Genomic DNA, 27,096 nt, shown 5'->3' with positions numbered 1-27,096 from the left:
TCCTGTTACAATGCACAACCGTCAATGTTATGTCATAATTACATAAAATTCTGTCATATTCGTTCGCAAAGAGCCAGGCGGCCCAAACTGTTGCATATATCCTGACTCTGCGTACAATGAACGCAAGAGAGGTGACACAATTTCACCTGGTTAATATTGCCTGCTAAACTGGATTTCTTTTAGGTAAATATGCAGGTTTAAAAATATGTACTTCTGTGTACTGATTTTAAGAAAGGGATTGGTGTTTATGGTTAGGTACATGTTGGAGCAACGACAATCCTTTTTCCTTTTTTTCTAGTTAAATAAAGGTGTAAAAAAAAATGGTGTCCAAAAATCCCGATTTCCGATTGTTATGAAAACTTGAAATCGGCCCTAATTAATCGGCCATTCCGATGAATCGGTCGACCTCTAGTCTCCACACATCAGATAGTGCCCGTGACATTTTCCTGTAAAGATTTGGGGGACGAAATCGACTCCTTTTGTAAGAAAAATGTTTTAAAATGAAACATGTATGGAAACCGGTGCAAGCTAAGCAAAGACTCACCAGCAGAAATTAACAAGTTAGAAATGATTTAAACACACTTGGCTATAGGCTACTATTTACTAGTTAACAAAAAATTATGTATATCATATATATTCACCCCATTCAGTATTGTAATCAAAACTTACCAGAAAGTATGTAGTCCTTGGCTCAGACAGTCTAGTAGTGTGGGCTCAATAGCATCTCATTTGTGTGCAGGATCTTGAGAATCAACTGTACATGTGATGGAAGAATGCTCTGTGCATGCAGACGGTTGCAATTCCATTGAATTGGGGATAGTTTAACCAAAATATGCCACAAGAATTGCCTTATGTGTATCCCCCAAAAAAGGTTCACTGTTAAAAGCTGATGAATTTAAGCAAAATTCCCGGGCTTAACTTCCCATGGAAAATGTCCCGGAAAAATTCCAGTAATTTCCCGGAAAGTTCCCGACCCTTTGCAACCCTAATGACGAGATAAACTGATGATGCACTACCCAATTTCGAAATTTCACCTTGTGCATTCTACTAATACAACATTCAAGAGTAAGTTGAAAGCTGGACCGAACCACTTGTATTCAGCTACTCCTCCTGTAAATGAATTCTAATGTATCCACTAAGGACTCCTACTGTACATTTTCTCTCCAAATGAACAGTGTACCAGATCCAGTCTTTCAACCTGGAGCTGGTTAAACGTTCTTTGAAATACGAAAGAGTCTGAAGCTCTTTCACCTCTAACTGTCCTCTGTCATTGTGCTATGTCTGTGTCCTCCTACTCTGTGGTGCAGTCTTGTCTCTTCCTAAAGCTAAAAGCTGTATTGTCGCAGGCGGTATCAGGCTAAAAACGGCAGCAGTCTCCTGCTGTTGTGGTTGAAATAACATCTGTCCCTAATCCACCATGTCTCCCATAACTCCTACTCTCTAGTGGACTACAATGGCAATGGGCTCGAAATAAGGCTGCTTTTTTTCAGTCTATTTGGGCCACGCTTTTTGGACGCTATTAGAAATCACTTTTCTCCCATTTTGGAAAGTAGGGGGTCGGTTGAGTGAGCCATTTGACATGAGAAGTGGCCTTCAGATAAATTCCCTCCCTGGAGAGGTTCAGACTCTGAGGGATGTCTATTAGGAGAGATGTATTCCTGTGTTTTCTCTGTGTCCCCCTCTCTTCTCTCTCTCCTTCCAGTCTCTCACTCCCTATCCCTCTTTCCTATTTCTCTTTCTCTCTCTCTCCATCCTCTTCCTCTTATTTGTTAAGACAGGTGGCCTGTGGCCCTGACTCCCCAGCATACCGCTGTGATTTACGCCACCCTGCTCCGATACGCTGCCACAATCCGCGCTGTCGCACAATCCCCTCTGTTTCTAAAAATCTGCTGTGTCTGGCTGCTGCTGTAAATGTGAGGTGGACAAAACAGGAAAGCTCTGGCCTCTATTCACAGAGCGCCTCAGAGCTAGGATCAGTCCCCCCCCTTATTCATTATGATCTAAAAGGAAAATTGAGAACCTTTTATAAATATGGGGCCCTGAACTTCCAATTTACTGCTGAAACACTTTCCTTCTGTACTTTTGGGACATATGGATGTCTGTGTTCTGAGGGTGACCATTTATCAGAGCGGTTGGAAGATGGCTGAATGACAAACAGTAGTAGTATGTAGTACTCAGTCTACTCATCTCTCTCTTGTGATGTGTCTGAAGAGGAGGAGGAGAGAAGGCTAATCCTCTGTCGTAGTGTTCCTGTTCTCCACCCCGATCTCTTCAGCAGCAGCCCCCTAACTGGTCCCAGATGTCTGGTGGTAACAGGCAGGGGGGAGGAGGGCCGTGCTGCTGAGTGTGCACTCTCAGGGAGCTCGAGCTCCTCCTCTCTTCCTTGCCCCGTCTCACTTTTATGAGAGTATTTGAATATAGTCACATCTCCAGAGGCTTTCCTCTGTCTTCCCCTGCCTCTAGCTCTGCTCCCTGTTATAGAGGATCAGTGGTTGTAAGGGCTCAGACTAATAGTTCTCGGGTACTTTTTTTGTGTGAGGAGACGGGATATTTGTGTGTGTGTTTATTGGGGTTGGGGGGTGGGGGTGACACTTAAAGGGTTTCTTTCCCCCACCAGCCATTGACTATGTATGTTCTTAGACCCCTAAACATTCCTCCCTGACCCTGCTACCCTGGCAAGAATGACAACTGTTTTTAAAAATAAATAAAACAACTTAAATGCTCCTTTTTATTCTAGTGGATTCCCTTTTTCCATGTTGGCGTTAGAGGAATCAGGCATGTCCTCTGCTGCAACTCAGACCTTCCTGATGCGGTACGGACAGATGTGATCACACAGGTTTTAAAACCTCTAACTGGAGGTGATGCACAACCTCTGGTGGCTGGTGTTGAGCTTTCTGGAGATGTGGATGGGATTTCTCCAGTAATCTCTGACCAAGGCCAGGCTAACCACAGCAGCCAGGGCCAGGCTAACCACAGCAGCCAGGGCCAGGCTAACCACAGCAGCCAGGGCCAGGCTAACCACAGCAGCCAGGGCCAGGCTAACCACAGCAGCCAGGGCCAGGCTAACCACAGCAGCCAGGGCCAGGCTAACCACAGCAGCCAGGGCCAGGCTAACCACAGCAGCCAGGGCCAGGCTAACCACAGCAGCCAGGGCCAGGCTAACCACAGCAGCCAGGGCCAGGCTAACCACAGCAGCCAGGGCCAGGCTAACCACAGCAGCCAGGGCCAGGCTAACCACAGCAGCCAGGGCCAGGCTAACCACAGCAGCCAGGGACATAACGGGAAAGGCAGATGTGTGCCGTGCCCTCTATACCCTCTATACATGCTCTGTGGTGTTTTTGGTCTGTACTGGCAGTAAGTGCAGTTAGTCACTGTGTAGTCAATTTGTTCCTGTGGTGTTGTAAGAAAGACCCCTTGTATTGTCTCTCTGGCAGATCGATAGCCTAGCTGTGTTTTGCGTGAGCAGTCTTTGCAGTAGCCGGAGTACAGCCGGAGTAGTGGTTACTCATGCTGTTTTTAGAGGAGGCTCTTGATCTTTGGGATCATGTGAGCTGGCTGTTCAGGCCTAGCAGGGGTCTGTAGCAAGGTCCCATCTAAATACTAACATTTCTTCCAGGGATCACACCCAGTTGCCAACCCTAACCCAAGCCTGGCCTGGAGGAAGGATGTTCTCACCCTCTCTCCGTGAACTCTAACCTCCGATCTCCCACACCAGCCTGACGGTCTGTTCTGTTCTTGTGTGGCTGCTGCTGGCTGACCAACATGGTTCTGAAAAGTCTCTGTTAAGTATTTAACTCAAACTGAAGGAACATTCAGGGTCTGGATCCCGTAGGCTACACATGGTGAACAGAAGAGATCATAGAAGACTGCATTACACATGGCGAACAGAGACGATCCTAGAGGACTACAGTATACCTGGTGAACAGAGGACATCCTAGAGGACTACAGTATACCTGGGGAACAGAGGAGATCCTAGAGGACTACAGTATACCTGGGGAACAGAGGAGATCCTAGAGGACTACAGTATACCTGGTGAACAGAGGACATCCTAGAGGACTACAGTATACCTGGGGAACAGAGGAGATCCTAGAGGACTACAGTATACCTGGGGAACAGAGGAGATCCTAGAGGACTACAGTATACCTGGGGAACAGAGGACATCCTAGAGGACTACAGTATACCTGGTGAACAGAGGAGATCCTAGAGGACTACAGTATACCTGGTGAATAGAGGACATCCTAGAGGACTACAGTATACCTGGTGAGCTGAGGACTACAGTATACCTGGTGAGCAGAGGACATCCTAGAGGACTACAGTATACCTGGTGAGCAGAGGACTACAGTATACCTGGTGAGCTGAGGACTACAGTATACCTGGTGAGCAGAGGACTACAGTATACCTGGTGAGCAGAGGACTACAGTATACCTGGTGAGCAGAGGACTACAGTATACCTGGTGAGCAGAGGACTACAGTATACCTGGTGAGCAGAGGACTACAGTATACCTGGTGAGCAGAGGACTACAGTATACCTGGTGAGCAGAGGACTACAGTATACCTGGTGAGCAGAGGACTACAGTATACCTGGTGAGCAGAGGACTACAGTATACCTGGTGAGCAGAGGACTACAGTATACCTGGTGAGCAGAGGACTACAGTATACCTGGTGAGCAGAGGACTACAGTATACCTGGTGAGCAGAGGACTACAGTATACCTGGTGAGCAGAGGACTACAGTATACCTGGTGAGCAGAGGACATCCTAGAGGACTACAGTATACCTGGTGAGCAGAGGACATCCTAGAGGACTACAGTATACCTGGTGAGCAGAGCACATCCTAGAGGACTACAGTATACCTGGTGAGCAGAGGACTACAGTATACCTGGTGAGCAGAGGACTACAGTATACCTGGTGAGCAGAGGACTACAGTATACCTGGTGAGCAGAGGACATCCTAGAGGACTACAGTATACCTGGTGAGCAGAGGACTACAGTATACCTGGTGAGCAGAGGACTACAGTATACCTGGTGAGCAGAGGACTACAGTATACCTGGTGAGCAGAGGACATCCTAGAGGACTACAGTATACCTGGTGAGCAGAGGACTACAGTATACCTGGTGAGCAGAGGACTACAGTATACCTGGTGAGCAGAGGACTACAGTATACCTGGTGAGCAGAGGACTACAGTATACCTGGTGAGCAGAGGACATCCTAGAGGACTACAGTATACCTGGTGAGCAGAGGACTACAGTATACCTGGTGAGCAGAGGACTACAGTATACCTGGTGAGCAGAGGACATCCTAGAGGACTACAGTATACCTGGTGAGCAGAGGACTACAGTATACCTGGTGAGCAGAGGACATCCTAGAGGACTACAGTATACCTGGTGAGCAGAGGACTACAGTATACCTGGTGAGCAGAGGACATACCTGGTGAGCAGAGGACTACAGTATACCTGGTGAGCAGAGGACATCCTAGAGGACTACAGTATACCTGGTGAGCAGAGGACTACAGTATACCTGGTGAGCAGAGGACTACAGTATACCTGGTGAGCAGAGGGACTACAGTATACCTGGTGAGCAGAGGACATCCTAGAGGACTACAGTATACCTGGTGAGCAGAGGCAGAGGACTACAGTATACCTGGTGAGCAGAGGACTACAGTATACCTGGTGAGCAGAGGACATCCTAGAGGACTACAGTATACCTGGTGAGCAGAGGACTACAGTATACCTGGTGAGCAGAGGACATCCTAGAGGACTACAGTATACCTGGTGAGCAGAGGACATCCTAGAGGACTACAGTATACCTGGTGAGCAGAGGACTACAGTATACCTGGTGAGCAGAGGACTACAGTATACCTGGTGAGCAGAGGACTACAGTATACCTGGTGAGCAGAGGACATCCTAGAGGACTACAGTATACCTGGTGAGCAGAGGACATCCTAGAGGACTACAGTATACCTGGTGAGCAGAGGACTACAGTATACCTGGTGAGCAGAGGACATCCTAGAGGACTACAGTATACCTGGGGAACAGAGGTGCTGAATCCCAAAAATCTCTGCATCGTAACTTTTGCATAATGTAGGTGTGACATGCCACATGTTGTTATCTATCACAAATACCAACTAACCCCCAGCTCAGATCATTAATCTTACGTCAGACTAATTACTAAACAGATTACGCAACAGAACTAATCAACATGTGATTTATGTTGCAGCAAAGGTGTTTCTTATTAATGTTCTGTAAAGCTAGTGTTTGGTGTTAATGCTCTGTAAAGCTAGTGTTTGGTGTTAATGCTCTGTAAAGCTAGTGTTTGATGTTAATGCTCTGTAAAGCTAGTGTTTGGTGTTAATGCTCTGTAAAGCTAGTGTTTGGTGTTAATGCTCTGTAAAGCTAGTGTTTGGTGTTAATGCTCTGTAAAGCTAGTGTTTGGTGTTAATGCTCTGTAAAGCTAGTGTTTGGTGTTAATGCTCTGTAAAGCTAGTGTTTGGTGTTAATGCTCTGTAAAGCTTGTGTTTGGTGTTTATTAATGCTCTGTAAAGCCAGGCTAATGATTGGTTTGTCAGAGGTGTAGAATGTTCCCATTTATAAACCAGTCTTTGTGTCATCTGTACTAGTCTGTACCAGTCTTTGTTATCACATGTCAACAACACTGCATCACACAATAAGCACTGTTCCTTAGATTCGAACTGGAAAAAAAACTGGCTTAAAAATAGTGGCTCAAATGGAGACTGTTTTCTACTTGCTGTTTGTCATTGTGCTCTGTGCTGCCCAGTAGGCTACATTCACCTTGCTGGTGAAAACATGCATTCAGTACTAAACTTACTACAAGATGTTTGTCATTGTGCTCTGTGCTGCCCAGTAGGCTACATTCACCTTGCTGGTGAAAACATGCATTCAGTACTAAACTTACTACAAGATGTTTGTCATTGTGCTCTGTGCTGCCCAGTAGGCTACATTCACCTTGCTGGTGAAAACATACATTCAGTACTAAACTTGCTACAAGATGTTTGAGATCAAAGCACATGGGGAGGCCTAATGACTGATCATAACTCTTTAGATTCCTGCTTTTATTGGACTTAGTAAAAACCCAGTAGGACTTGAAAGGAGGCTCTTTTTCACAGGTCCAGTTAACAAGAGGAGAGAAATGTAGGGAATAGGGTGCCATTTTGGATTCAGCCCACCCTATAGAGAGGATGGAGGATTAGGACTAGTTGACAGACAGTCAAGGCTAAAGTAGCTAGAGTAGCTACAGACACGGAGTTAAGTTAAACCTGTCCAGAGATATCTCCATATCCATCAGGCGCCACATTCCTGACTGGTGAAACTCCACAGAGCCAGCCTGCAGTCTGACCGGACCGTGGGTGGAGGGCCTTCTCGGCCCTCTTACACACGGAGGAATGTAGGCCCTTTACTTTTCACCCCTAAACCCTGACCTGTACTGGGATGGGAGAGCCACGTCAGGTGACTGGCCAGCATCGCACGGTTCATTGAGGCTGTTCTTTTTTGTTGTTGTACCTTAGCACTTCATTCACTGTGACTCCATCTGAAATGGCACCCTATTCCCTACGTAGTTCACTACTTTTAACCAGTGCCTATGGGGATGCCAATTCAGATGCCTCCCAGTTTGTTTTCAGACTAGTTCTCATGAGGAAGATGTTCATGTCATTGTTTTCAGTTCCATGCCCAACTATTCAGCTGCGTTCTCTTCACTCAGCATTAGTACCATTATTACATGTTTTGTGGTGCATCAGTCAACATCGAGCTGAAGTTAATTGACTCTAGAAGAATTCAGACTTTTTCTAAATTCCTTTGACCCCGACGCTCTAGAAGCCACATCATGCTCTGATCATTCGATTTCATCCAACAGGGCTGCAGCTCTCACATTACTGGGCTAATTCTCCTTCCATCTTACCCTTCCAAGTATTTGGGTTTGAATGAATTGTCTTTCCATTCTAGTCAGCAGTCTGTTCATCTGTCCTGGAACTTGGTGTGACGCCACCCTTTTCTTCTCTCGCTCTCTCTCTCGTGTGTTTCTGAGAATGTTCACAAACTCTTTCTTGACCCTCAACGTTCTGTTAGTTCGGAAAGGTCATTGGGAGTCGGTTAGTTCTGATGTCTGGTAACGACCGGCGAGCCTTTTGATCAATGAGTTCACGTTTTCTTTCCCATCATGCCTCAGTGCAGCGGGATTATTCTTGTCAGGAGTTGTTACGGCAGCCTGCGTGACTGGGCACGTTGGGCAGATGAAACACAGACTGAGACCACAAGCCCAGCATCCTCTGCCGGTCTCTCTCCATGCCAGTCAGACAGTACTGGGCCTAGTCAAGGGGAAAGAATTCTGTTTTGATCCACTCTTGGCACAACAGGCAGTCCCTGGTCTGGTCAGGTGTTGTCTGGTCCAAACTGGCCTCTACCACGGCATGAAGTCCTGGGATGGAAACTCCAGCCGGCTGGTTGTGGGGCCAGCCAACCAGGAGGCAAGCTGACAGAATAAGGTCCTCCGATAAATCCTGGTTCTAGTGCCAGGACTCGGGTCCCAATAGATCTGCTGCCAACTTCTCTTGTTATTAGGAATAGGTCTCTCTTTTTAGGAATATTGGATCCTGGGGCGGTCTGGGTCAAGGGGTTTCCTTACCGGGGGAATGTAGATCCATCAGAGCGTGTCGCATGAGGTATGCCTGGGTCACAGGCCTGCCCAGGGGTGAGGTGTGCCAATAATTTTGGGACGGAAGGGACATGTTGGTAGACCAGTCCACCATGGTAATGAGTTGGCTCAGTGCAGCCTCAATGTGTTTCCCATCAGCAGACTTGCACTTGTGGCATACATTCCTCCCCATAATAAAGTCCTGTCTGGCTTCAATCTAAATGATCAAGCTCCCTGCTACCTCCATCCACAACTAAGAATAACTTCTGCTCCATACTTTGATATTCAGAAGCTTTGGGAAGCATTCATAAATACAACCGTTGAAAGCAGCAGTGAAACAGGAACCGGTGTCTACAGGTATTTGTCAGTCTCTCTCTGACTGGTTGTGCAGGGCTGGGGCTGGCAGTGTGGGTTCTATGTGAGAATCAACATTAGAGCTGGCCAGACTGGCTTCTGTGGTTCTGTACCTTCGATAGCTGTGGCCATCTGTATCTGTAGCAAGGAGTGCAGCAGTTTGCTTTCAGAACAGCCTTATTAAAAATGGTGTGTTGTGTCCTGTCATTAGATTCCTTCATTAGTGGGGAAAGTCATTAGTCAAGTCTGCATGGGAGTTATGGTTCAGTACAGTAGTGCATAAAACACTCCCACTGCGGTGCTGCTACACATTCCCACTGAAACTATTAGCACAGAGAATTGACCCCAAAAAATACTTTAGCAAAGGAAGTGGCACACTTTTCCAGCAGATGGAACACATCCATACCATGTGACTATATGGTTATCCCACATCCATATGCTATATTGTTACACGCTCACACACACCCATACACCGAGTTCCCAGGCAGGTGTCCACCCCAGTAATGACTCGTGGCCCATTGTGCCATGGAAGTGGCAAGTGTGTGTGTCGTCCCATTCCCCCTAGTAGGACCTCTTGTTCCTGTAGCACGGTGCTTCACACTGTACAGACAAACTTCATCCCTGGCTGTGGCTCAACACACAACAGACATGTCCTGAGAGGAAGGTCGCAGGATGAGTTTATTATGCCTGAGCAGTCCTCTCACTATCATACTGTATCCATCTCTCTCTTTGTCTCTTCCTGTCTTTGTGAATGCATGGTCTGAGAAAAGTGGTGACCTATTTCGGCTTGGGCGGTATTCAGATTTTCATACAGTCATACAGTTTTCCTGCCATACTGGGATTTCTGGTATTACCGTTTTAGCCCACAGGGGGCGCTAAAACGCCACAGCAAAAAACATTGGCCCTATATTACCAGAATGCTAACAAAATGTAGTACAAGTAATAGCGAAATCACATTATTAGCTATATGCTAACGAGCGAAAACGAACAAACTAAATGGAAGCATAGCTTATAACTAACCAAATGTAATTTTCGGTGGGTGTGGACATTTTAAAAGCTAAAGTGAATGAGAGATTGTGCAAATGAACAAAGTTGTGATGCATGCTTTTCTGAAGGTGGAAAAAATGCTAGTAGGAAGTACAAGGAAAATATGGCAGCTCATCCAGAGCTCTTTGACTGCTCCAACATGTCAGAAGGTCATTTATAAGATGTCTCATACCAAACCTTAAGTAGTGAATTGCTTACAAGTGTAAATTCGTCACCTCGTGCGCTGCGCAACAGCGCACACTTTCTCCCGTTGTGCTATTTACAAACAAACAGGTGACTGGCGCAACTGTTCTTGAACTATTGTAAACTTCCTAATGTAAGACAATGTGACGGGTGAAATGAGCTCTGAATGTATTGCACAAGTTGACTGCAGGTATTAACTTAAAAAGCATCTATAAATATTCACATGTATTGAAAAACTTCAAATAGTTTTGACGGTATTGAAAAAACAAATACCCCGGTATACAGCCTTGACATATTGGGTTGGTTTAAATACATGTTTATTTGTAAAAAAAAATAATTTCGCATTATCACACTTGCTTGCAGACTGTGTTGTGTACAACTGAAGATCAGAATGATTTGGTATTCCAGCTGTAATCACATCCTGGTGTTTGGTTTGTTTACAATTGTTCCTCCTATGGCTCTGTGTTCCACCCCACTGACTACAGAGCCACACCAGACTAGCACCAATCAGGCTTTCTCTATTGCGCAGAGTGCAACAGGTTCAGCTACAAGCTCAGCCCAGTTAAATCTTTGTTCTGGAGTGGAAGGAAAGGATTTCACCGTAAACAAACTGAAGGGTTTTAATGAGAAACTTCCCATTGTACTCAACTCCTTGTGTGGGTGTTTCTTTAGAGTGGGACTGGTAAACTTGTTTTACCCAGGGGTAGAGTTAGAGGAGTTTGAACTAAGGCCTGTTTATGTGTATGGTAATGAGAGCTGCATAAATGTCTTGCTGCAAATAAAATCTTATGTATGATGTGTTCTTTCAAAGGCAACATCTGCTCACCATTTGAGGCTCATATGCTTCCAGTTAAATGTAGTGTTCCTGAGAGCTAAGCCGTTCTGTTCAGTGTTTCAGACAAGGTTCTGAGCAGTTTTCTCCTGTCTTCCAGGGGAGGTCTTAATGGGTTCTATATTTTCTGTGTTTTTAAGAGGAGATTCTAAGCAGTTCTGTTTCTCCTGTTCTGTGTGTCAGTTTTTAGCAGTTCTGTTCTGTGTTTCAGAAAAGGTTCTAACCAGTTCTATTTCTCATGTTATGTGTTTCAGAGGAGGTCGACTACAGCAGCTACGGGACCCACTCTCTGACCCGGAAGAAGAAGGCTGTGGTGGCGCTGAGGAACGACGTCAACAGGAAGCGACCTCACATCCGCATCGGAATGCCGCAGGACTTCCGGCCAGTCTCCTCCATCATTGATGTGGACATCTTGCCGGAGTCCCACCGCCGCGTTCGTCTCTACCGTCACGGCTCCGACAAACCCCTGGGGTTCTACATCCGGGACGGGACCAGCGTACGGGTGACGCCCCATGGCCTGGAGAAGGTTCCTGGGATCTTCATCTCCCGCATGGTGCCTGGCGGCCTGGCTGAGAGCACAGGCCTGCTAGCTGTTAACGACGAGGTCCTGGAGGTCAACGGCATCGAGGTTACTGGGAAGACACTGGACCAGGTGACTGACATGATGATTGCCAACAGCCACAACCTCATTGTCACAGTGAAGCCAGTGAACCAGCGGAACAACGTGGTGCGAGCCAGCCGGATCTCCGGCAGCTCCGGTCAGTCATCAGACAGCAGCGGTTCCACTGGCTACCCCAGCCTGTCCACCACAGCCATGGTGACCGGTGCCCACGGCTACGCCGACGAGCTGGAAAGCGACGAGGAGTCAGACATCGTCATCGAGAGCAGCCTGAAGCGGCCGTCGCGGCGCTCCAACACATCAGTGGTGTCTGTGGCATCAACATCACGCTCCCACACCCAAGCCCCTCCCCCGGCACCCGTGGAACACCCCAGCCCCCCTACCCGACCTCTCTCTGTGGTTTCCACCGCCTCCTTCCACTCCCAGCCCAGCCTCAATGGCCTCTCCCACATGTTGCACAGGGACCTGAACCTCCAGAACCCCCAGTACCAGCCCCACACCCTCCAGCACCACAATTCCCAGCACCACAACAGCAACCCAGCCCTCCGGGAGAGCAACTGCAGCCTGCACAAAATCCTCAGCACCATGAGGACGGACCCTCGACACAGCCTGGCACTGCCCCGGGGAGGGGTGGAAGAGGACGGCACCGTCATCACCCTATAATACACACACCTTCACTTTTATAACGCAGACACACACACTTGGATGTGAGCTGGAGCATCCCCTGTCCAGTATATCCACCATGAGAATGAACGTTGTTCCTCAAACCTTCTACTAATTTTGTTACAGTTTTTCTAAGACCAATAATCCAGGAAACAAGGAGAGTTTATTCTGTATTGTTTGTTTGAACGTTTTCTATGTCTTGTAAATGTCTTGATGGGATTCACCTGCTATTCTTTAGTGACCACTTTTAATCTGAACCGCCATCATTTTGGGACCAACCCTGAGCTTTTGTTTTTAAGAACAATTATATGTCTGTAAAATGCTGCCTGTCTGTACTGATTCTCTCTCTGTATTTTAACTGGAGATTCTCATCAATCATCTGTATCTATTCCAATAAATGATTCTAAGCTTTAATGAGAAGTGTTGGATCGTCACATGTACTAAAACTCTTACTTCCATTACCAGCAGTCATTTATACCCGGTATGTTTTAAACCGCTATCAATGAATACTTCCTACGCTGAATATGGGCCTAGTCTATATCCTGTTTCCTCTTCTCCACCAGTCCTGTTTGTGAATCTCCTAAAATGGACTCCAGGAATGCAACGTGCTCTTTGGAAATAATACTCTTATCTTTACTGTTTACTCAAAACACCTCGGCTCAGCTGTGAGCCCTGTTAGTTACAGCAGGCAGGGGGATGTGAACCCTGTTACAACAGGGAGGGGGATGTGAACCCTGTTACAACAGGCAGGACTGCTGGAGTGTGAAGATGATAACACCTGAATTTGCATCTGCTTAACCTCACTCATTCACTTTCCTACACTATTGGGCACACACATTGAGATCCATATTAGGATCCTGTGGTACTTTTGTTTTCAAGCGCAATCTATCCATCCATCCATGATATGGTCAACTTTGAAGTATATGGATTATGTGGGACACTAAACCATCCATCTGTGGTTTGATATTTGTATGGGATTCTTCTCACCATTATTCACATTGTAGTTCAAAGATTTTAAGCTGTCAAGGTTTGCACATCTTTCGTTGTTAAACAGTCTTGTTGTTGCAACTCTTTAAATCTCCATGTTAGTACTCCCAGGTTTAACATAGGATTATAACCCTATTTTGGTTCACAAACATGTCATTTTTGTTGCTCTTTCCTTTTCCTCTCACCAAAAGGCTGCTCCGGTTACCTTGACAATGTGGTGTTCTGACCATATTGAGGTTATTCCCTGCATTTCTTCACTGTGGACAGTCAGTTTAACCCTGTTGAGTAGTGCTATAATGTATTGGTCACTGCCCCCTCCTGGTAGTACCATCGACTCAGTGTGGGCCCACATATTCACACCTAAGAAATATTACAGGTTTTATATTTATTACAGAAACGTCTAGATTTTTTTCTGGAATGTCTTGTTTTTTTACTATCTTTTTAATGTACATAAGGATTTTATAATAGATTTTTACAAGGGAAAACAATGACCTATGAACAAGTGATTCCATTAGGTATAATGGTACGAGGATAATTATGATTGGGAATATTTCTGCATATCATGTAAACTGGACTGTTTTTATTCTATGTTATGATATACCGATATTTCAATACATTCTCCACACATACATTGGAGAAAAGGTTTGTAAAACACTTGGTGCCTTTAAAAAAATTCATTTTAGCCCAGATATGTACTGAGCACTCAAATGTAAACAATAGTTGAATGGATATTAAGGCTTGATCTGTAATTGCTCAATCATTATTTAGTAGGCCTAGTTGCTTCTTTCAATGTAGTAAACTGTAAGTATAACTTCCAACTAATTCCCACAATTGAAATTCAAACCTTTTATGCAATTAATTTGAAATGTATTGTGAATATTGTATTCATATTATTTTCTTACTGTTTTTACATTTTTTGGGAGAGAATTTTTGGAAATAAAGGTTTTAACTGCACTTGCTTTCCTATTATTCATATTGTAGAACATTGTTGCAGTTGACTGATATAGAAAGAAAATGAATGTTTCCTGTGTGATTAAATGTTTCTAATTGAGATTTTGAGTTATCAGACTGAGTTCAGCGTTCAATTTGAGGGAGAAACGGCCCTGATTTTAAAATTGCGCCTTTCCGCGTAGTTCTACTTGACCCTTGTAAGCCGCCATCCACAGTTTCAACTACGTGATTTAATCATCTGACTATCATAACACTAGCAGAAAGCGACATCAGGAAACTGGGCAGAGATGGAGCCTAGGATGGAAAATAGGGTAGGTTTTCTCTCCCCGCTGGAGGAGTCCAGTGCCGAGGTGAGTCGGGACAGTGGCTTCGTGTCGCAGAGTGCGAGCAGTTTATCCATGTTGAGCGAGGCCCTAAGCAGTGGCACCGTGTCGCAAAGCCCCAGCTTCGGCGCAGCAGTCTCGCAGAGTGCGAGCTTCAACTCCGCGGAGCCCGACCCAGACCACAACCAGGAGGATGAGATCCTGAGACACACTGCTCACAGTTACTCCTCTTACATCAGAGCTACTGCTGGAGATGAGGTTAGAATTGATCAACCTTTCCGATCGCGGTGAAATACAGCATCTTATCTATGCTGAGGTGCAATATAACAACATGCTAGCTATAACTGGATACGCGTGAACCAAGTTAAATGTCACTTGACTGTGGTTATAACCATGTCCTTTCCATACCCCAGATCCTGTGTTTGGAGAAAAGCCTGGAGGAAATGCTGACTAGGGTGGATGAATTTGTAGGAATGCTTGACATGGTACGTGTTAAGAGATGTGCAGTATTTCTGTTAAATGTATTTGAAATATGCATTTCAATTAATTCTGTGCATTTTGTAATTTGTATTACACTGGGCTGAACTACATGCCAATGGATTTTTTAAGAAGATGCTTTCGAGAGCTGTAATTTGTATTTTCAAAATACAATAATACTTTTCTAGGTATCCATTTTTTAAATATAGCGGTTCACAATTGTGTGGCTCCTTCTCACCCTGCATTGGTGTCTGACGGCACTATGGTGTGATAAGAGCATCTGCTAAATGAACGAAATATAATTGTATATATAAAAATGTACAATTGCAAAGCATGCTGATTATTATTCTAATGAGCCAATAGTATCCAGTGTGCTTTGCAGTTCATTTTCATATTTACCTTTATAATTGAGCAGACACTCTTATCCAGAGTGACTTAGTCAGTGCGTTCAACTAAGGGAGATAAATAACATCATATCACAGTTATAGCAAGTAAAAAGTTACAGGCATTTCGCTACACTTGCAATAACAACAAACCATGTGTATGTGACCAATTAAAATGTATTGAATGTTTCTGTAACCTTTACTGGAAATGTTGTTGCTGTTCAGGCCAGCTACTTGCAAATGTATGTCTGTATTTTAAAATACAAAATATATGCATTTGAATTAAATGCATTTCAAATTACAAGTATTTTGTAGTTTATTTTGACACATTTATCTTTATGGTATTTCGTAATTGTATTGGGTCATTTTTGCCTAACTCTGTATGTGCTGTTCATGTCCTCGTCTGTGAAAGTGGGTGAGAAATTAATAACTTTTCTTCCTCTGGTTATAGATCCGCAACGACACATCACAGATTGTCAACGAGAACTTACCTCGAATGCATAGAAAATCAGAAGAGATGAGACAAATATACAGAAAGATTGACAAGTTGGATGTAAGTGTGATTTAATTCATGTAATTGATAATGACCAGGATGTTTTCATTGACATGACATGATCTGTGTGCCAAATGGCACCCTATGTACTATGTTTGGGACACTGATATGGTAGTACTGTATCTGACTCTATTCCCTGGTGTTGTGTCTAGGCATTTGTGAAGATTGTAGGTGCCAACGTGAATGTCATGGAGGAACAGGTCACTCAGGCAGAGAGGGAACAAGGAACCCTGCCGGGCGCCTTCAGAAAGATGTTCCGCACCATGAATGTCCCAGGCTTTCTAAATGTGAGGATTTAATCAACCAACCAATCAATCTGCATCTCGGTCAACAATTAAGGCATTTTCTATTTGAAGTGTGAAATCTGTATTCCTATACTTAATCACCATCTCCCCTGAACACAGGAGGCTGCTGAGGGGAGGGCGGCTCATAATAATGTCTGAAACGGAGTGAATGGAATGGCATCAAACACATGGAAACCTTGTATTTGATACCATTCCACTATTCCGTTCCAGCCATTATCACGAACCCGTCCTCCCAAATTAAGGTGCTACCAACCTCCTTTGCCCCTGAACCAGTATCTGTGTGTTATAGACCTCTCTAACGCCCAGAAAGCTCAGATTCAAACTCTCATTTACCAGCTCTGCAAGTGTTATGTCAAAATATATTTGTTGATCACCAAAAATTGAGTTTCGCTGAGCAACTACTATTTTAATTTGCTCCATACCGCAGGTATGTACATCCAAGAAAAGGTCTAAATAAAAATGTACAAGCAACTGAAAAAATGCCTATTCGGGCACATCCAACCACTCATTACTGCCACACACAGGTTGGAAATATACAACAGCTCAACCTGCTGTAACTTGAGTAAATTAAGATTTTCTTCAACAAGCAGGACGCACAGGATGTACTTCAGACACCCGACAAGGCCAAATCCCCGTCATTGGCAAGAGAAGGAGACGCGGGTACAGAGGACACAGAGCGGGGTGCCTTGTAAGGATCCGCCGACTGCCTTTACCGTCAGTATTACTTTCCAACGTACAATCATTGGACAATAAATTAGACAAGGTACGATCACGAATATCCTACCAACGGGACATCAAAAACTAATTTTTCACCGAATCGTGGCTGAATGGATATTCAGCTTGCGGGATATACGCTGCACCAGCTAGATAGAACAGCACACTAAGATGAGGGGGGGAAGTCCGTGCATATTTGTAAACACCAGCTGGTGAACGATATCTAAGGAAGTCTCTAGATTTTGCTCGCCTGAAGAAGAGTATCTCATGATGAGCTGTAGACCACACTATTTGCCAAGAGAGTTTATCTATATTTGTCGTGGCTGTTTATTTACCACCACCGACGGATACTGGCACTAAGACTGCACTCAGTCAGCTATATAATGAAATAAGCAAACAGGAAACCACTCACCCAGAGGCGGTGCGCCTAGTGGCCCGGGGACTTTAATGCAGGGAAACATAAATCAGCTTTACCTAATTTCTATCAGCATGTTAAATGCGCAACCAGAAGGGAAACAAATCTAGATCACCTGTACTCCACACACAGAGACGCATACAAAGCTCTCCCTCACCCTCCATTTGGCAAATCTGACCACAATTATATCCTCCTGATTCCTGCTTACAAGCACAAAATAAAACAGGAAGCACCAGTGACTCGGTCTATAAAAAAGTGGTCAGATGAAGCAGATGCTAAACTGCAGGACTGTTTTGCTAGCAAAGACTGGATTATGTTCCGGGATTCTGCCGATGGCATTGAGGAGTACACCACATCAGTCACTGGCTTTATCAATAAGTGCATCAAGGACGTCGTCCCCACAGTGACTACGTACATACCCCAACCAGAAACCATGGATTGCAGGCAACATTCGCACTGAGCTAAAGGGTAGAGCCTCCGCTTTCAGGGTGCGGGACTCCTGGAAGCTTATAAGAAATCCTGCTATGCCCTCCGACAAACCATCACACAGGCAAAGCGCCAATACAGGATTAAGATTGAATCGTACTACCCCGGCTCCGACACTCGTCTTGTGTGGCAGGGCCTGCAAACTATTCCATACCACAAAGGGAAGCACAGCCGCGAGCTGCCCAGTGACACGAGCTTACCAGACGAGCTAAATCACTTCTATGCTCACTTCGAGGCAAGCAACACTGAGGCATGCATGAGAGCATTAGCTGTTCTGGACGACTGTGTGATCACGCTCTCCGTAGCCGATGTTAGTAAAACCTTTACACAGGTCAACATTCACAAGGCCGGGGGGCCAGACGGATTACCAGTGTGCTCCGCGCATGTGCTGACCAACTGGCAGGTGTCTTCACTGATATTTTCAATATGTTCCTGATTGAGTCTGTAATACCAACATGTTTCAAGCAGACCACCATATTCCCTGTGCCCAAATATACTAAGGTAATCTGCCTTCATGTCCGTAGTCATGAAGTGCTTTGAAAGGCTGGTAATGGCTCACATTAACACCATTATCCCAGAAACCCTAGACCCACTCCAAATTGCATACCACCCAAACAGATCCACAGATGATGCAATCTCTATTGCACCCCACACTGCCCTTTCCCACCTGAACAAAAGAAACACCTACGTGAGAATGCTATTCATTGACTACAGCTCAGCGTTCAACACCATAGTGCCCTTAAAGCTCATCACTAAGCTAAGGATTCTGGGACTAAACACCTCCCTCTGCAACTGGATCCTGGACTTCCTGACGGGCCACCCCCAGGTGGTGAGGGTAGGTAGCAACGCATCAGCCATGCTGATCCTCAACACTGTAGCCCTTCAGGGGTGCGTGCTCAGTCCCCTCCTGTACTCCCTGTTCACCTACGAATGCGTGGCCAGGCACGACTCCAACACCGTCATTAAATCAATTGACACAACAGATGACACAACCGTGGTAGGCCTGATCAACGACGAGACAACCTATATGGAAGAGGTCAGAGACCTGGCCGTGTGGTGCCAGAATAATATCCCTCAACGTAATCAAGACAAAGGAGATGATTGTGGACTAAAGGAAAAGGAGGACCGAGCACGCCCCCATTCTCATCGACGGGGCTGTAGTAGAGCAGGTTGAGAGCTTCAAGTTCCTTAGTGTTCACATCACCAACAAACTAGAATGGTCCAAACACACCAAGACAGTCGTGATGAGGGCACGACAAGGCCTATTCCACCTCAGGACACTAAAAAAGATTTGGCAAGCTGCAACATCGAGAGCATCCTGATTGGTTGCATCAGTGCCTGGTACGGCAACTTTTCGGCCTCCGACCACAAGGCACTACAGAGGGTAGTGCGTACGGCCCAGTACATCACTGGGGCTAAACTGCCTGCCATCCAGGACCTCTACACCAGGTGGTGTCAGAGGAAGGCCCTAAATATTGTCAAAGACCCCAGCCCCCCCAGTCATAGACTGTTCTCTCTGCTACCACATGGCAAGTGGTACCGGAGCGCCAAATTTAGGACCAAAAGGCTTCTCAACAGCTTTTACCCCCGAGCCATAAGACTCCTGAACTGGTAATGAAATGGCTACCCGGACTATTTGCATTGTCCACCCCCCCCCACCCCCTTTTTACGCTGCTGCTACTCTCTGTTTATCATCTATGCATAGTCACTTTAACTATACACTCATATACATAAACTCAGCAAAAAAATAAACTTCCTCTCACTGCGTTTATTTTCATCACACTTAATGTGTAAATATTTGTATGAACATAACAAGATTCAAAAACTGAGACATAAACTGAACAAGTTCCACAGACATGTGACTAACATAAATTGAATAATGTGTCCCTGAACAAAGGGGGGGGGGTTAAAATCAAAAGTAACAGTCAGTATCTGGTGAGGCCACCAGCTGCATTAAGTACTGCAGTGCATCTCCTCCTCATGGACTGCACCAGATTTGCCAGTTCTTGCTGTGAGATGTTACCCCACTCTTCCACCAAGGCACCTGCAAGTTCAGTGACATTTCTGGAGGGAATGGCCCTAGCCCTCACCCTCCAATCCAACAGGTCCCAGACGTGCTCAATGAGATTGAGATCCGGGCTCTTCGCTGGCCATGGCAGAACACTGACATTCCTGTCCTGCAGGAAATCATTCACAGAACGAGCAGTATGGCTGGTGGCATTGTCATGCTGGAGGGTCATGTCAGGATGTGCCTGCAGGAAGGGTACCACATGAGGGAGGAGGATGTCTGCCCTGTAACGCAAAGCGTTGAGATTGCCTGCAATGACAACAAGCTCAGTCCGATGATGGTGTGACACACCGCCCCAGACCATGACGGACCCTCCACCTCCAAATCGATCCTGCTCCAGAGTACAGGCCTCGGTGTAACACTCATTCCTTTAACAATAAACGCGAATCCAATCATTACCCCTGGTGAGACAAAACCGCGACTCATCAGTGGAGAGCTTTTTTTACAGTCATGTCTGGTCCACCTACGGTGGGTTTGTGCCCATAGGCGTCGTTGTTGCCGGTGATGTCTGGGCAAGACCTGCCTGACAACAGGCCTACAAGCCCTCAGTCTGCCTCTCTCAGCCTATTGCGGACAGTCTGAGAACTGATGGAGGGATTGCGTGTTCCTGGTGTAACTCGGGTAGTTGTTGTTGCCATCCTGTACCTGTCCCGCAAGTGTGATGTTCGAACGTACCGATCCTGTGCAGGTGTTGTTACACGTGGTCTGCCACTGTGAGGACGATCAGCTGTCTGTCTTGTCTCCCTGTAGAGCTGTCTTAGGCGTCTCACAGTACAGACATTGCAATTTATTGCCCTGGCCACATCTGCAGTCCTCGTGCCTCCTTGCAGCATGCCTAAGGCACGTTCACAAAGATGAGCAGGGACCCTGGGAATCTTTCTTTTGGTGTTTTTCAGAGTCAGCTGAAAGGCCTCTTTAGTGTCCTTAATTTTCATAACTGTGACCTTAATTGCCTACCGTCTGTAAGCTGTCAGTGTCTTAACGTCCATTCCACAGGTGCATGTTCATTAATTGTTTATGGTTCATTGAACAAGCTTGGGAAACAGTGTTTAAACAATTTTCAATTAAGATCTGTGAAGTTATTTGGATTTTTATAGAATATCTTTGAAAGACAGGGTCCTGAAAAAGTGACGTTTTCATTTTTTGCTGAGCACATTGGATACCCCGGACTATCTGCATTGTGTCCCACCACCCTCCACCCGCCAATTTCTCTTTTACACTGTTGCTACTCTGTTTTTCATATATGCATAGTCACTTTAACTATACCTATATGAGCGTATTGCCTCTATTAGCCCGACTAACCGGTGCCTGTATATAGCCTCGCTACTGTATATAGCCCCACTACTGTACATGGCCTAGCTACTGTTAATTTGTCTTTTTACGTTTTTTATTTCTTTACTTATCTATTGTTCACCTAATGCTTATTTTTTTACTTAAAAATTGCATTATTGGTTAGGGCCTGTAAGTAAGCATTTCACTAAGGTCTACACCTGTTGTTATCGTCGCACGTGACAAATACAATTTGATTTGAAGGTTCAGAAGAGGCATTTTTTTTCGATTGCTTGTCATTTAAAAAAAATACCGGCCGTAACTTTAGTAAATGGAATTGGTTGCTCAGCTAATCTCCATATATAATATAATAATATATGCCATTTAGCAGACGCTTTTATCCAAAGCGACTTACAGTCATGTGTGCATACATTCTACGTATGGGTGGTCCCGGGAATCGAACCCACTACCCTGGCGTTACAAGCGCCATGCTCTACCACGGTGATCAACGAACGTATTTTGACATTATAATGCTTGCAGAGCTTGTGAATGTGAGTTTGTAATGCCCAGAAGGCTCTGGTTCAGAGGTCTCTAACACACAGATACTGGTTCATATCTCCCTATTATCATCTGCTATTCATGATTTATTTTATAACTTTTTAATTGCTTTAGTAATGTTTTTTTTGTATTAAATGTTAGGTCTCCTGGCCTATACATTGCTCTCAGTTGATATAAATTATGAACCATATTATTTATCTCTGCAGAAACCAGCCAGCCCCAGAAGGCATCAGCAGCATGATCAGGAGCTTCCCCCAGTGTTCAAAACAGATGATTATTTCACCCAACACCCAGGACACTGAAAGTTTGTCTAAAATTACACCCTATTCCTTTTATAGTATTGACCAGGTCCCACAGGGCTCTTGTCTACAAGGGTGCCATTTAGAAGGTAACTTGAAAAAGGCCTGCAGCTCCCACACATCACACATGCAATGGTCAGCCTAACTCCTTCTCTAGGCCAGGGGACTTCAGTCTTCATGGCTGTCTGAATTGGACCAGAGCCATAGATTGAGATGGATATGGCTCTGGACCTGACTATCGGGACAATAATTATAATGTGCTCTGGACTGGAGGATCTGAGGTGCAACAATTTCAACTAGCAATATAGTGTTGGCTCTGTCTCCTTCTCTCTCACAAGTGGCTGTGAAGATGCTGAAGAAATCCGACTCTTATTGGACACGTGAAATAGGAAAATTATGTTATTGATCTAAATACTTATTTTTTAAGACAGTTTTTCAAGTTCCTCCAAGTGTTTCCCCTTTTCTGATCTTGTGGTCACATGTTGAATTGAATTGCTGTCAGAAAAATTATATTAATCATCACACTTGTACTCTCACCAACAGTATGATTTGGAGTATATGATGTTCAAGCTTGGCTAAACATTAACATGATATGGTAGTTTCAGTGACATTCTGTCTGTAGACATCTTTTAGAATGCTATTGTTTCCTGTTTATATGGCCTAATGCTGGAGTGGAATTGGCTATTTGTAATTCTCCACACTGCACCAAGCAACATTTATTTGTTTAACATACTCTTTTGTGATAATTGTATATTATTTTTTACTTTTGTCACTAATGATCATCATACCAAATAAATACAAATAAAGTGGTTTCTTTCTTCTTGATTGACTTTCAGTAAACCCTCATCTGGAAAGATGTTATTGAGTGTTACTACAGATATCAAAATATATAAGAGGTAATAGTTATACTAGATGCTAGATGTAACATAAAGCACAATTTTGTCACTTTACCTTTCTTGGCTCCAAAAATCTTTGAAAAATAATTTCAAATTATTGTTTTTCAAAAGTATACATTGTCATATCCATTAACTCACAATTGTCCACATTTACTGACATAATATTGAACACAACTAATTTAATATTGATATACATTTTATTATCAATGGGCTGAAAATAATTGACTACCAAGGTTGGTTGCACTGAAGTAAAACGCCCTTTCGGGGGGCATTCACGCTCTTAGGTACCCGTCAATCGAACCAAGGCGCAAACACTATTGGTCGTTTAGTCCAGTATATGACAACACAACCTGTATTCCGGATGAAGCGGGAAAGGCGTGCATCCACACTGGATTGCTAGCTAGTTGCATATTAAGGTAAGTTTCATATTAAGTTTTAAACAACCATTAAGGATTAATCGCGTTTACCTTATAAAGGGAAATTATTCATTGCAAAGCAAAGTGAAAGTTTATCTGTCATTTTCTGAGTGGAATGATGTACTGACTTTAAATGAGTTTAGCAAGCTAGCTATTTAGCTACGTTAACTTGCTAGCTAAGTAGCTAGCGTTTCCGTTTTAGTAATTTAGCAGACGCTTTTATCCAGAGATACGTATATGTGCCATTAGGGTTAAGTGCCTTGCTCAAGGGGCACATCGACAGATTATTCACCCAGTCGGCTCGGGGATTTGAACCAGCAACCTTTTGGTTACTGGTCCAATGCGCTTTTCATATATATTTTCAAGATATAGGAAGCCATTATCGTGCTGATGTTCTCTTGATAAGTGCCTAACTTCCATTGATTGATTCTAATTCCAATAATTCAGAGTGATTCTGAAACACGTGGGGTGTGCTCATCACCAGGTATATCAGGGATAAATAATAATAATAAAGGATGTGCTGCTGGCTACCTCCTACTCATGGCGCGTTTTCCTCTCCAGATTCCAACCTGCACTTTGAACCATGGCAAGCAAACCGGTGTGGGAGCAGATAGGTGCAGGCTTTGTGCAACATTATTACCAACAGTTTGATTCTGATAGAACCAAACTTGCTGACCTCTATGTGAGTATTTTAATTTCAACACATTTAGAGATGTTCAATGGTTTTTCATGGACCAACTTTGTCATCTGGAAACCTTTGGGTGAATCTCAAGTCTCTATTCTTTGGCTCCTCCCCTTGGACTCTTCTCCAAAGAGCTCTTAAACTCTAGAAGCCATTCAGCTTTCTCCCTACAGTTTTCAGCCATTATCTTCGCCCACGACTGGCTCATGTGAACTACTATCCGATGCCGTTTTAATGTCTAGAAATGTCAATCATCGCCTGTGATACATTTTTTGAAACATATGAACATAGGGCCCTTATATTTAATCAAGAGAGCATCCTTCAAATAAAAAAGATACACTTACTGTAGCATTTTTTTTTTCTCGCAGATCCATACAACTACAGTTCTACTACATTTACACACAGGTGTTTGTGGCATGCTAGGTAGCACAGGTGGTCACCTCTTGTCATCTGTCTATTTTCTGTAAACAAGCACAGTAACATGGAGATAACCCTATCAAGGTGTACATTTTAGTTTTTTGAAAATGATACGGTACTTATGCTTGCGAAACTGTACTGCAAGCGATGCGTTTTAATGTTCAGATTAAGCGTCTGGAATCTTAACAAAATTCCCCCGTATAGAAGACTACTTCGTCCAATGACTCTTGTGTAATGTAATGGAACTGAGAGATGATCAAGGTCTATCCTTCAAACGGCTTTGATAAAGTGGCATGGATGAAGAGGACACAAGGACTCATGAAAATACTTTTGAGGTGGACGCCTGGGGTGTATTCATTAGTCAGATTCCGTTGTAAACGTTTTCCAATAGTAACCATTTCTTCCAAACAGAAAATGTTTTGCAACGAAAACAAGAGTTTCTATTGGACAAATGTAGGTAGGTTCGGTTCCTAGAGTAAATGCTAAATGGTTTCTGTTGCAAAACTAATGGATACACACCTGCTCATGTTCAGTGTGTAACTGATGAGTTCAGTGAGAGCTCACTGTCTTAATAAATGACTGTGCGTGTTTCCAGACTGATGCGTCATGTTTAACATGGGAAGGAGTTGGTTTCCAGGGGCACAAAGCCATTATGGAGAAGATCACTGTAAGTGACATCTTCATTTAAGCTTCACATCATCAAATTAATTATAATGCATAACTTAATTATTTCACATGGTACAGACATATAGACCTTTATTGTCTCCCTTACTGCAGAGTTTACCGTTCCAGTCGATCCAGCACAGCATCACCGCACAGGACCACCAGCCCACACCAGACAGCTGTGTGATGAGCATGGTGATGGGACAGCTCAAGGTAGGTTGTTTCAAAAGTAGTGGACGCACGTCCAGTGACTTGCTGGCGTAACAGAGTTCATACCAGAATCTCACCCACAGCTTGAGATGGCCCCAGTGATTTTTGCATCCTTTTCCGTGACACAACTGGGGTATACGTTTTAGAGTTGGCGGTCACGTGTGTTAACTGTTTTTGCGAGGCAGAGGGCCGTCGTAGTTCAAATGAAGTAGTTTGCAAGTTGAGGGAAGTAATGAAGCTGCTAAGCTAGCACAGTGGCACCTGTTCCACTGGGTATTGCTATCTGCACGCTGGGGCTGAAACGGTGCACATTGAATTGTGGGAGCTTTTCATGGAAGGAGCTGCTCCTGTTTTAATTTCAATAGCACCTGAAGACGCTTGAGTTTAAAGGGATACTTTGGGAATTTGGCAATGAGGCAATTTACTTCCGTAGAGTCAGATGAATTCTTGGATACCATTTTTGTCTGTGCACTATGAAGTTGCTAACTAGCGTTAGTAAAATGACTGGAAGTCTGGTATCTGCTAGCAGAAAGATAAAAATGGTATCCACAAGTTAATCTGACTCTGGGGAAATAAAGGGCCTCATTGCTATATTCCCAAAATATCCCTTTTAACTATAATAAACTTGAAAGTAATCAAATCGATGGGGCCTATTATGGCTAATTTCTACTGTATGTAATGTAGTTGAGTGAACTATTTATAGAGGATGATGATCATCTGTTCTCTTTTCTTTAAAAGGCTGACACGGACCAGGTGATGGGATTTCAACAAACTTTCCTGCTGAAGAACGTGGACAACAAATGGATCTGCACCAACGACATGTTCAGATTGGCACTACATAACTTTGGAGCGTAGGAGGAAATGGAAGGATCACGTACATTCCACAGAGAGAGTTAGCTTTTTATATTACATTTCAACTTTACATGTATGTGTTTTGTTAGAGAATGCTTGTCAGATTCTTTTGTCTTCAATAAACTCATGTTAACCAATTTTAAGACTGTTCTGGGCAGTTCACTGCAAACTGTTACAGCGGTGGTGAATGATGCACAGGAACACATCAGAATAAATTCATTCCCAAATGCGTTTGGTACAATTTGCCTTATTGTTATTCAAACTCCTTATTAGTTCCCAATATTGGCCAACATTTCATCCATACATGCCTTGTTATTAGGACCATAATGTTGATGTTTCTAACGGGAATGGATGATCCTCTTAGTGATGCTTTTGGCATAATGCTACCATTCTGTGAACAATAAATTGCATATCTGAAATGGCACCTTATTCCCTGTATACTTTGTGTATAGTGTAAATTTGACCAGAGCTAATGCATCCAAAATGGCACCCTATTCCCTATAAAAGAGTGCCATTGCAGATGCAGGCTAAACTAGGGACTTGCTCAACTGCATACTCCTTGTGTCCTTGTCTCCTCAAAACCCATTGGATGAGAAAGCCAGAGTTCCTTCTGACCTCTAATGGGAAGACGGGGAAAGCGGACGTGAGGCTTGTGCAATTGAGATTTTCCCATAGGGAAGTCTCCAGCCAGGTACAGACTAAAAAATGGCTGCTTTCTCATAGTGGTTTAATGCTGATCCAGGAGGCACATGTTCAAATGAAGGCCAGCCTGCTTCATCCTTGCTGTTTTCAGTTTACTTTTTGTATTATGAAGAGCCCTTGACCCTTAT

The 27,096-nt window shown here is 44.3% G+C and overlaps 3 protein-coding genes across 3 annotated transcripts in view; all 3 read left to right on the top strand.

Moving 5' to 3' along the window:
• The window catches only part of LOC124043410 (partitioning defective 6 homolog gamma-like), a 37,735-nt gene extending 23,452 nt beyond the window's left edge, over positions 1-14,283 (top strand). The window contains exon 3 of the mRNA XM_046361991.1: positions 11,315-14,283. Coding sequence (XP_046217947.1) covers positions 11,315-12,342 — 1,028 coding nt within the window. The 3' untranslated portion in view covers positions 12,343-14,283. The remainder of the gene's footprint in view (positions 1-11,314) is intronic.
• A 210-nt stretch (positions 14,284-14,493) lies between these two features.
• On the top strand, positions 14,494-22,955 carry LOC124042773 (biogenesis of lysosome-related organelles complex 1 subunit 4-like). The gene is made up of 5 exons (XM_046360878.1): positions 14,494-14,861; positions 15,017-15,088; positions 15,915-16,016; positions 16,169-16,303; positions 22,038-22,955. Exons 1-5 carry the CDS (start codon positions 14,568-14,570, stop codon positions 22,131-22,133), a joined length of 699 nt encoding a protein of 232 aa, XP_046216834.1. The 5' UTR covers positions 14,494-14,567; the 3' UTR covers positions 22,134-22,955.
• A 348-nt stretch (positions 22,956-23,303) lies between these two features.
• LOC124042772 (nuclear transport factor 2-like) lies at positions 23,304-26,497 on the top strand. The gene is made up of 5 exons (XM_046360877.1): positions 23,304-23,442; positions 24,004-24,124; positions 25,137-25,208; positions 25,319-25,417; positions 26,153-26,497. Exons 2-5 carry the CDS (start codon positions 24,026-24,028, stop codon positions 26,267-26,269), a joined length of 387 nt encoding a protein of 128 aa, XP_046216833.1. The 5' UTR covers positions 23,304-23,442; positions 24,004-24,025; the 3' UTR covers positions 26,270-26,497.
• The last annotated feature ends 599 nt before the right edge of the window (positions 26,498-27,096 follow it).

This window comes from Oncorhynchus gorbuscha, linkage group LG09 (genome assembly GCF_021184085.1).
Source record: "Oncorhynchus gorbuscha isolate QuinsamMale2020 ecotype Even-year linkage group LG09, OgorEven_v1.0, whole genome shotgun sequence".
NCBI lineage: Eukaryota > Metazoa > Chordata > Actinopteri > Salmoniformes > Salmonidae > Oncorhynchus > Oncorhynchus gorbuscha.
This window is presented reverse-complemented; position numbering and strand designations above follow the sequence as displayed.

What these genes read in the sequence shown, in the direction of transcription:
- LOC124042773 (XM_046360878.1), top strand. Translation starts at nt 14,568, where the DNA reads ATGGAGCCTAGGATGGAAAATAGGGTAGGTTTTCTCTCCCCGCTGGAG. An exon ending in GAGCTACTGCTGGAGATGAG is followed by an intron (nt 14,862 to 15,016) that starts GTTAGAATTGAT and finishes TCCATACCCCAG; the next exon opens with ATCCTGTGTTTGGAGAAAAG. An exon ending in ATGTCCCAGGCTTTCTAAAT is followed by an intron (nt 16,304 to 22,037) that starts GTGAGGATTTAA and finishes TTATCTCTGCAG; the next exon opens with AAACCAGCCAGCCCCAGAAG.
- LOC124042772 (XM_046360877.1), top strand. Translation starts at nt 24,026, where the DNA reads ATGGCAAGCAAACCGGTGTGGGAGCAGATAGGTGCAGGCTTTGTGCAA. An exon ending in CCAAACTTGCTGACCTCTAT is followed by an intron (nt 24,125 to 25,136) that starts GTGAGTATTTTA and finishes GCGTGTTTCCAG; the next exon opens with ACTGATGCGTCATGTTTAAC. An exon ending in CCATTATGGAGAAGATCACT is followed by an intron (nt 25,209 to 25,318) that starts GTAAGTGACATC and finishes CCCTTACTGCAG; the next exon opens with AGTTTACCGTTCCAGTCGAT.